Below are 11379 nucleotides of genomic sequence, written 5' to 3' on the forward strand. Positions count from 1 at the left end.
AAAATAAAAAAAAAATAGAATTAAGAATCTGAAAAAATAAAAACAGAATTTAAAGTGAATTGAAATTGTGAAATTAAATAGATTGCAGAAATTAAAATAGAAAAAATAAACAAAGTTTGAAAATAGAGAAAGTTTCTTATGTGGCGAGATTCTAGTCTCCGGTTGGGTTCAATCATTGACTTTTAAGTAACCCTTCTCGAGTAGGATAAGCCAGTTATAGTGGAAGAGGACGCCTACGACCACCAGCTCCAAGGATTTAGACTTCAAATTTGGCGGAGCCTGACTCTAGCCAATAATCGTTTTTGTAGGACTATCTTCTGCTAGATCACCTCTTCCCAACAGCGAATATCACACCGTTTTGTCTCTTGGATTTGCCAACCTCCGACGCAGAAAGCCAAAGAATCGACTGTGCAACCTTCCCAAAACGTATAAAGCGGCTGTTCCTTGCACAAGTTGAAAGATCACTTATAAAGGACATGGACAGAAGCGTCAGTCCCGTAATGCGGAGAAGCGATGAATACCTTGTTGAGAAGGCTAAGCACATATTCTAAGCCTCATGAACCTTTTTGGGGAATTTTGACAACCTTCGGCTAGATTGGTTTAGTGGCTCATGATTTTTGGGAAATAAATAAATATAATAGAAGTGAGATTTTTATTGAAGAAAATATGCAGAGAACAAAAAGACAGAGTTTTTGGGAGAGGGAGTGATTATAGAAAAAGAGACGTCCAATATGTGCTACTCCATCCCATATTTATAGTACTAGAAAACCTAGTCTATTCCTAATGAAATTCTAAAAGATAAATACAAATAAATAAAGATAATTAAAGATAAATAAAGATAAATGAAAATAAATCCTAGAATTAAATCTAAATAAAAATCCTTAATAATTATCCTAATATAATTGAAATTAAAATAGAGTCTTGTGCTATAAAATCTCTTCTTTTGTATTTTAGTCCTTGGGTCTTTCATGTTTGTATTTTTGGCACCAATTCTATCTTTCTTTGCATGTTGGCCCATTATATCTTCAAATTCGTACTTTTTACCTTTAAATTTCCTCTTGCCTCCAATTTAGTCCCTAAAAGATAAAAGACCACAAAATAATCAAAATTAGTAGGATCATACTCAAAATAAGCATGCAATTAGCACATAAAATATGTCGTTCTAGAGTATTATCATTAATAGTAACTAATTTTAAAGTAAAAAATTGAGGATGATTTTTTGGAAAGCATTGATGTTGATGTTATCATTAATGATTTTGTATCTCAAAATGCTCGTAGAACTTATTTTTTTAATGATTTTTTGTGTTTTTGTAGTTGATGATATAGAAGTAGATTGAATGAAAAATATTTTTTTAATATTTTGTTAGAAAAATATTGTCGAAACCATTTTAATTTGAAAAGCGCGGGGGTCGACTTAAGAACAAAAATGGAGTCGCCACCGATCTTTTTTTCGAGGTGTGATTGGATCACCTTGAGATTGATCATTTTAATAAAACATTTTGATTTATTAAAACAATGATTTTGGTCTACGAAATTCGAGAAAAAGGGTTCGGGAGTCGGTTACGCACGAGGAAGGGTTAGCACCCTCGTAACGCCCAAAATTGGTACCTAATTGATTAATTAACGTCTTAATGTCAAAAATTTGAAAAGATTTTAGAATACGATCCTCTTAAAAAGAACACTTGGATAAATTAAATTGGATGCCAAGACCCTCTTATTTCAAAGAAATAAAATGTCATAACCAGTGAGTTAGGATACGACATTTCACACTTTCGAAACTGAACTTGTCTTTTGATTTTTAAAACTCACGCAGTGAAGTTTAAAAAGGATATTCAATTATTTGGGTCAAATGAAAAAATCGAAACCCAATAAGCCAGGGCACGATTTCTCAAAATTTCAAACATAGAATATTGCCTTTATTTTTTAGAAATCCTTATCTCGAGATACAAAATGTAATATCCAATGAGTTAGGACACAACACCTCGAATTCCTGAGAATAAGCTTTTATTTGAAACTTATACATTTTGGTTGAAAAATGATACTCAGTTACTTAGACTCAACGAGGAAAATTGGAACCTAGTAAGTTAGGGCACAATCTCCTGGAAGATGCCAAATACCGAGTATTGTCTTATTTTGAAAACTTTTGAATAAAATAATTTTAAAACTTAAACTATATTAAAACACGACCTTTTAAGCAAATAAAATGCGATGGAAGAATAATGTACAACGAAATTGAAATTTAAAAGAAAAATGACTCAATTGAAACAAAACAAAATCAAAAAGATAATTCCTAAGTAAATAAACTATCAAAACAGAGTTAAGGACTAAAATATAATGCTGTAAATAAAGAAGGATTTAAAAATAAAATATTCTCAGCTATCAAAACGCAGCATTTAATCGCAGATTAAAACAAAACTGACACAAAATTCTCTTAGCCTTTAAATCTTGCTTCTTTCCTACTGTTTTTAAACTATTTGGTGTGTTTTGAACTCGTTTTTGTATTCGAAAAGTGTTTTTTGTATTCTTTCTATCCATCCCCAAAATAAATGTATTTGTGGCTTTTTATAGCCGAATAGATACAACAATTTTCCGTTTTTTACTTTTTTGTTGCTATTTTCTCGACCTTGTAGGTAAGTGGAGACGTGGAGGTGCGGGCGTGTTGTCGTGGAGGCGCGAGTGGCGGCGTGGGATGCGGTGCTGGAGGCTGCGGCTAGGGTTTCTTTCCTTTTTTCTTTTTTGCTGAAAATAATTAAGGTTATGAGCTTGGGTATTGAGTTTTAGAATTAGGTTAATTTTGTATTATTGAGTTTTGTATTTGGGTATTTGGGCCTACTGTTGTAAATGGATAATTTTTAGACTTTATTATTTTTGGTTTAAATTTGTTTTATTTTGTAATTTGAGCCTGGGCTAAAATTGAGTCTTACAAATATATTATTCGCTTAATGTTATAAAACGTATTATTTTAATGAAATTACTAGTATATGATTTTATTTTATTGTATTGTATTAAATTTTATAAATTTTTAAAAGGGTCTGATTTATTATTTGGCCTAGAACTCCAAAAATGCTAAGAACGGGCTTGATTATTTTAGAGGCATTTGATTGTTAAGTTGCATCTATTTTAATGTTATTTAAATTTAGGTATAAATATTAAATACTTTTTTAAATTTATTAAAAAAAATATTTTAATGTTTCTAATGAATGTTAGGTATTATATTTTTAAATTTTTTTATATAAAAATAATAATATAAAAAATTTTCATAAGTACAGATAAAACCTAATTCACGTTTTAACAAATCTTATAAAATTTTAAATCACTTTCGGAAACGAATCCAACCTAAATCTAAGAAAAAGGTCTAAAATTATGTTGGGACCTACCCGATCATGATAACCTCTAGATCCAACCAACGAAGTTATTATAGTTCAAGTGGTGGATCTAGAAGGTCAGTAGAAATGAAGGCTATTATTTTCTACTTAAATAAAAAAAACAATTTGAGTCAGCAGGTAGATACTTCCAAGGCCACAAGCCACAAGTTTGTTTGTTTTCGAAAAAGGAAGTCAAATTTGACTTGCGTCGGGCGAGTTGAGATGTTCTCCAGGAGCAAAACGTGGAAAACAAACTTTTTTTAATATTCAATCATTTCATTTGATCTTTTTAATTACGGACTCCATTAGCCATTGAGACCTGAACTCCCTGAGAAACAGGGAAAAAAGAATGGAGAAGCAACAGAAATCCAGTCATGTGGTGCTTGTTATGGTAACCTTTCAAGGTCACATAACTCCCATGCTCCAGCTAGCTAGTATCTTGCACTCAAAGGGCTTCTCAATCACTATAGTTCACCCTGAATTGAACTCTCCTAACCCTTCAAACCACCCCAAATTTACTTTCATATCCATACCAGATAAGCTCACGGAATCTCAACTCTCAGATAAAGATGCTGCAAGTCCTGTGTGGAGTCTCAACAAAAACTGTGCAGCACCATTACAGCAATGCCTCGAAAAGATCTTGCACTCTCTTCACCATATTGCCGCAGTCATCTATGATACACTCATGTATTGTGCTCAAACTATCACCGAGGATCTAGGGCTACTCGGGATAGTTCTGCGTACAGGTTCTGCTACAACAATGCTATTCTATCCCGCCTTTTCCCAACTTGATGAGGAACGAATAGGTATGATTTTCGGGATAGCCAACACTTGCTTTTGAGGTGCTCCAGCATTACAGATGTTATAACAATCCACTATTTCCAAGTGACAGTCATTACTAAAATTTCTTAAATTTGTGTTACAGATTTTGTGCATGAAATTAAATCGCCAGAGCTTCAAGCTCTTCAGCTTAAACGCCTTCGTGCTTTACTATCACAGAATGCAACCAAAGCGATGACGGAAGTGAGAGTTGCATTCGCAAACGTGCTGAAGAGATCATCGGCTATAATTGTGAACTCAATGGAATTTCTTGAACTAGAAGCACTGTCAAAGGTTAAACAATACTTCCCTGCTCCGATTATCACTATAGGACCATTACATAAATTAGCTCGAGCCATTTGCAGCTCATTATTGACTGAAGATGATAAATGCATATCTTGGCTTAACAAACAAGCCCCCAAATCTGTCATCTATGTGAGCTTTGCTAGCATTGTCAACATTGATAAGTAAGAACTAATTGAGATAGCTTGGGGACTATCCAACAGTAAACAACCCTTCCTGTGGGTGGTTAGGCCTGGTATGGTTCGTGGCTCAGAATGGATTGAATCATTGCCAAATGGGTTTAAGGAGAGTGTGGGAGAAAGAGGTTGCATTGTGAAATGGGCACCTCAAAAGGAAGTGTTGGCTCATGCTGCAGTTGGTGGATTTTGGACCCACTGTGGGTGGAATTCAACCATTGAGAGTATTTGTGAAGGGGTACCAATGCTATGCAGACCTTTCTTTGGTGACCAACACTTGAACACAAGTTACATCTGTAATGTTTGGAAAATAGGCTTGGAATTGCAGAATCTGGAAAGAGGGAATATAGAAAGAACAATAAAAAGACTAATGATGGATATGGAAGGAAACGGTATCCGAAACAGAGCTATAGATCTGAAGGAGAAAGCTGCTTTTTATCTAATGGAAGAGGGTTCTACAAGCTGTTCTTTCAATATGTTAATGAAGCATATATTATCTGTTTAAGAGACATGATTGTGGTTGTACTTTCAGTTTATGTCATGTCATTGTGATTTGTGTATCTTTTCAATAAGATGGTATGTAGAAAAAGCACAAACATTTGAAGAATAAACATGGTACTGTACCTTTTTTTTTTGTACGTTTTATTGGTAGAGGCGAGAGTGATATTAAAATTAAACCTTTCCAACAATAATAATTTAGTAATAACTTTGGCATTTGAACTTGATCCAAATGTTAGAAAAAATTCACTTTCTCATCTTTCAACTAATTTTTGGTTTTATTAAACATTTTACATTATTAACAAACAAAAACACTAAACAGATATGATTATTTTAACATACAAACATAAAACATTTAAGAGAACATCTCAAAATTCATTAGAAGATAAAAAATTGATTCAAAGCTTTAAACCAGAAATCTCAATGGCTTTGACTTTAGGCTTCTTCACTTCCTTTTTAGGAATAGTGACAGTAGGAATCCTCCTTTTCTTTTTTTTTTCTTTTTTTTAATCATCATCATTTCTTTATTTTTATATCTAGAAGAAGATTGTAAAGCATTTAATTGCGACAACATCGGAATTTGTTTCCTTTTTGTTGATGTTGAGAATGCGTAAACATTATGAGTAAATTTCGAAACATTTTCAAAAATATATATAATGTTGTAATAGTTCCAAATGAAATGTTTTAAATTGTTAAAAGTTATAACTTTTAGTTAAGTGATAAGTTATGTTTCTTAAATAATAAATATACATCACTTAATTTTTACTAAAAAAATAATTATTCAAGTAATCTTTATTAAAATTATGTTTATTTAAAAGTTGTGGCCATTCAAAAAGATACCTATTGAATAATTATGTCTGTATGAAAATATATGAAAACTTCTATGGATAAGAGTGAAATTTCATTTGCATTATATACAAAAAAATCAAGAATAATAATTTGTTCTATTCTTCCTCCATATTCTACTGTTCTTATATAGTTCTATAAATAATTTATGTAATAATTATTACATAAATTATTTATAGTAACTGATATTTTTGTTATAGTTCACTTAGCGCTTAATGTACTATTTTCGTTAATGTAAAATGTAAACAACCATTGGGTTTCATTGTATCCTTGAGATTTATTTGTTTGTAACTTTTTTTCACACCAAATATAGATGAGGGCAAATAAAATCTTAAAAATAGTGGCTTGATACATGTTTTGAAACTTAGTTCTATTATTTGACTTTTTATATTCAAGTATTTGTCTATATTCTGTTCGTGTGCTCGAGACATATCTCTCCAATAATTTAGAAGTATTGCACCAACAATATTTATAAAAATCAAACAAGAATCTAGTACTTTCTTGTATGTACTTGTGTTTTAGGCCTAAACAAACTTGAGTTTTCTTACAAGTCAATAACAATTGAGAATCATGAGAGTGATCTAAGCTTTTATTGCAACTTGCAAACATCCAAACTCTAAATTGGACAATTAGGAATTAACCTTAAATTCTTCAAAAACATCCAAACTCTAAATTGGACAATTAGGAATCAACCCTAAATTCTTCAAATAGGAATTTTTTTATACTAAAATATTTATAGGAGAAACTTATTGTTGACGCATTTAAAGGAAAGGAAATGTGATTGCTTCTGAGGTTAAAATAGTGGCCACGACTTTAAATATGGTTTCATTGTTGTACTTGTCTATTTTTAAAGTTGACAAATTTTAGAACAAAAGCATTGAACTATTTGTTTTGGCGATATTGGATGAATTAGAGCCCAAAACATGAAGGCCAATTAAGTTAAGATTAAAGACTTGAAGATTAGTTCTTGCGGATCAAGTTTGATTGCTTGTGGAATAATTAAAGTCACTTTCTATATGTGAAGACAATGAATTATACTGGGAATTTTATGCAATTATTATCTTATACTAATTTTAGTTTTACTTTTTAGAAATGTAATTAAACTGTGACTTTTACGTAAGTAAAAATTAAGTAGTATATAAAATTAAGTTTAGGTTAAAGAGATCGAGAGATTGAGAGAGCATAAATTTGTTCAAATCAGGAACATGTATGTGTTCTTTGGTTTTTTTTTAAGAAATCAATAGAGTTTCTTGTATTATAAAACTAAGCTTTTGAAAGAGAGGTGTAGTAGGAGAGTGATATAGTCTTTGTACAATGGTGATGTCGCTAAATTGGTGAGACTTAGACTGATTTTAAGACTTAAATTATTGGTTGTACTGTGAGAAAAATAATAGATCATTACTCTAGGTAAGACCCTACAGACGTATATCGAAGAGATAATAGATCATTACTCTAAGTAAGGCCCTACAGACTATATTGAAGTTGAAATGCGTAAACAATTTTAATGTTCATTTTACATTTATGCATTTTAGGTTTCGTAGTTAAAACTATCAACATAATTCCAAACAGTATTCTAGTCATAATTTATGTTTGCTAAGCAAGGACCCTTGTTTCTATAATTATTTCTTAAAATAGATTTTTTTATGACTCTCAAAACTACTGTTGAGATGTGATTGTTGCTCAAGTTCAGTGGCGGTGGTGGGGCCACATGGTAAGGACCTATGTGAGCTACTAATTGTGGCTTGGAGGTTGGGAGGTTCAGTAGTGATGCATTGTGGCTGAAGGAAGCTGGATGTGGTTGGTGGAACATCATTGGGTTGTGGGACTGGTCAAGAGGGCGCTAGTTTGTGCACCAGAAGGCTGAAGGAGGCACTATTGGTGCTAAGGATCGGGCCAAGTAGTGCTAGGGCAAACAAGGGTCTTGGTTGTAGTATAGTGGAAAGTATTCCCACCTTGTCATTCAAGCTATCCGAGTTCAATTCTTGGCAATTGCACCAAAATTTGGTTGTTGTCGGATAAAAAAAAGTTATAGATAATAATGAGTAGGATTGAATACATGTAAATTGGTGACCATTCTATTTCTTTAAAAAAAAAACATAAAAATAAAAGGAGATTTTAAATTTAAAATTAAAAGAAAGATCACATGTAGATTTTGGGAAAAATCAATATAGTGAAAATAAAGTCAAATGTGAAATCTTAATTTTGATTTATGAATTTGATTATCGATGTAAATATAAATTTAATATTTTAAAAAATTATCTATTTATCAACATTGCAGGAAGTTCTTTAAATTATTTCTTCTATTAACAAATAACCCTATAACAAAACATCTAGTATTCAATTTATCAATACCATAATGAAATATATAGGATTTAATTTATCAATAACATTAAAAATTAAAGAGACTTAATTCTAACCAACAAATACACAAACTAAATTTATTTAGACTAGATTACATATCCGCACATCGTGAATTTCTTAGATAGCTTATACTTAATCATGTTATGTGTCACAAGTATTAAAATAATTAAACAATTCTAATTGGCAAGAAAAACATTCCAAACTATTATCAAACCTATATTTTTGTAATTAGAATAGTATATATGTAAATACTAAAAAAAAACTAAAATTAAATCAAATATCACAAACTTGAAAATTTTAAAACTTTAAAATTCTTATGACTAGAAAAAAAGTTTGATCATAAAAAAAAACCTAAATGCTGTTAAGTCTAATTCTGATCCTAAGAATGTTGGGGGTAAAATTCACATAAGGTAGAAAATATAAAATTACCCTTAATGAATTAAAGCATTTTTTTTCATGTTTTGGAAGATTTATGCACTAGACTTCAATACCATTTTTAAGCATCTTCCCAGCTTGTTTAGAAAAAAAGCATCGTCAAATCATTCAATTCCTCTTGAAATGGTATTATAAGCCCAAATAAAAGTTTTGTAACTTAAGATAGGATCAAAATATTGAAGCAAGATTAGGTTGAAATATCTAAATGGAGTTTAAATAGACCCAAATCACAAAATTTGTCAAAAACAATCTTCAAATTCTTTTTTCTTCAATTATTTAATCTAATCCATGAAAAATCAAAAAATAAGTTAAATTAAAATATTTAAAAATTTAAATGAGAAATATTAAAAATTTATTTGAATTTATTTATTTTATTATCTTTCATTTAAGTTCGTGAACATTTTTTATTCAGATTAGTCCTTAAAATTGAATTCTATCAAATAGTTTAGTCCATTTTTGTATCATCTTAAGAGGTGATAATGTAAAATTTTGAAAATGTGTCTCGTCATCACTTTAATTTTTTTTAAAAATTATATAAAATTCTTAAAAATTTGAAAGTTAAAAAATATAAAAGTAGAAAATCATAATTTTATATAAAAAGTATAAAAGTTTATAAAATCTATAAGTTGTTTGAAAAAAAAAAGCAATCGAGAATGATCAAGTCATGGAATAAAAATTAGGACTCACATTAATAAATAATAATGGCAATTTTTTTATTTATCAATGTCCTTTTTTCAATAAATCAAAAATGAAAAATTTTAAATTTGTGAAAAAGGAAATTGTTCTAAAAAATAACTAATTTCTCTGCTCAAAATTCCAGATATAATCCTATCATTTTCATTGAGAAGAGCCTCCCTGTAAACTCCAATCATTGCCTTTTAAACCAGGCAAATCTTCTACCGCCGATGCTTTTATGTTTTCTTGTTGTTCATAGATAAGGAAAAGTTAGACGGAGAAAACCCAAAAAATGGTTTTTTCTGTAAATTGGACTTATATAATCATTTTGTTTCACTGTATTTTGATAATGGCTCGTTTTCCGTTTACTAGGTAAGAAAAACAACTTAAAAGTTCATTACCTAATGTTCCCAAATGTTAAATTTGGGTAATTTCCTTACAAAATTATTCATTAAATGTGAAAAAAAAGTCAAATCCTCCACTAAAATCTTAATAGCTTTAGTTTTATTATTGCTAAAATATAACAAAAATAAATATAATATTGTTGATACATGGTAAAACAAAATAGGAGAACAGGGAGGAGATCAATGTGGTACAATGTAGGTCAGTTCACCTAAGGAGGCCAAAAGCCAAAATAAGGACAAGAGGCCAAACTAATAAAAAAGACAATTGCTCATAACAACTTTAGCTTTCTAGAAGATCTATCCCTTCTCATTGTTCCAAAGGTATTTTTAAGGGAGGTTCTTTTGTCCATTGGTATGACGTGGCCGGATAAACATCAATCTCGCCAAATGTGTAAAAGATATTCATAGGCGTATATCATGGGATCCTATCAATACGAGGTTATTATGCCTAAATGGACTCCTTATTAGATCAAGAGTGTGTTCACACTAGGAGAGTGTTCATACTTAAAAATCAATGGGTGACTCGTTCGAAAAGAAACATGTGGTCTTAACCAAATGTGTTGAAGATGAGTGGCCCGTCGAGGCATTATTTCAGAAGGAGTCAATGGGAAAGTCAATGATGTGTCTGGTGTTGACACGTGTTTGAGTAGCGGAGGGGTGTAACAATAGCCCCTTTAAGTCGAACAAGAGGTTATAAAGTGGGCTTCAATGAGACATAATATAAATTTTGATAACGGAAGAAGGTTTGCCATACTAGAAAAGATAAAGAAGCATTAGATTCCATTCTAGAATAAAAAACATAAATGGAAAATTTTAAGGAAGTGTGGTCATGATGAAAAGCATCTGACACTAAGCAAGTGGCCAGATGCTATTGGTTGTGGCTTTTGAACCCAAAATGATACGTTTGTGAAGGAGCACTAAAAATCTATAAATATGGGCTTCTGCATTCCTTGAAACCACTTTGCCATTTTGAAGTTCTTATTTTTCTAGTCTTTGGAATTCTTTCCTTGTGATTGCAGTACGAGGTTTTCTTCATTTCATCTTCGTTTCAGGATTTCACTAGAAAAAAGGTTAAACTTGTAAAGAAAGGACGAAGAACTAGTAGGTCTTCGTCGCAAAAAGGCGGAGTTAAGTCTTCTATCATTAACAACAGGGTGGTGACCACCAATCTCAAGGGAACTTCGGTGAATGGAAGTAATAAGGGACAAATCCTTGAACACCTAAGGGATGTACATGAACTGGTGATGAGTGGTGAATCTAGGTGCACTACAATGGAACAGGAGATGATGAGGGTGTTGAGGTGCAAGGGTCGCCTAACAAGGCATCCCAAGTATGAGTTTGGTATTTTGGAAGGGAATTACTTGAGCTGTAACACCCCCTAATCCCAAACCGTCGCAGGAACAGGGTTACGGAGTATTACCGGACCTATCAAACAATTTACAATTAATTCAAAATAAATGACATACATAACTTGATTTAATTATAAAGTCGAGGTCC

General features: G+C 31.2%; 1 protein-coding gene across 1 annotated transcript; it reads left to right on the forward strand.

The window, feature by feature from the left end:
- The first annotated feature begins 3570 nt into the window (after positions 1-3570).
- Positions 3571-5301, forward strand: LOC107960030 (UDP-glycosyltransferase 76B1). The gene is made up of 2 exons (XM_041117699.1): positions 3571-4171; positions 4291-5301. Exons 1-2 carry the CDS (start codon positions 3715-3717, stop codon positions 4653-4655), a joined length of 822 nt encoding a protein of 273 aa, XP_040973633.1. The 5' UTR covers positions 3571-3714; the 3' UTR covers positions 4656-5301.
- The last annotated feature ends 6078 nt before the right edge of the window (positions 5302-11379 follow it).

The sequence above is a fragment of the Gossypium hirsutum genome, chromosome A07, assembly GCF_007990345.1.
Source record: "Gossypium hirsutum isolate 1008001.06 chromosome A07, Gossypium_hirsutum_v2.1, whole genome shotgun sequence".
Lineage (NCBI taxonomy): Eukaryota > Viridiplantae > Streptophyta > Magnoliopsida > Malvales > Malvaceae > Gossypium > Gossypium hirsutum.

Bases quoted from the DNA above. Each gene is read 5' to 3' on its own strand.
- LOC107960030 (XM_041117699.1), top strand. From the start codon at position 3,715: ATGGAGAAGCAACAGAAATCCAGTCATGTGGTGCTTGTTATGGTAACC. The intron at 4,172-4,290 runs GTATGATTTTCG...TTTGTGTTACAG, and splicing joins ACTTGATGAGGAACGAATAG to ATTTTGTGCATGAAATTAAA.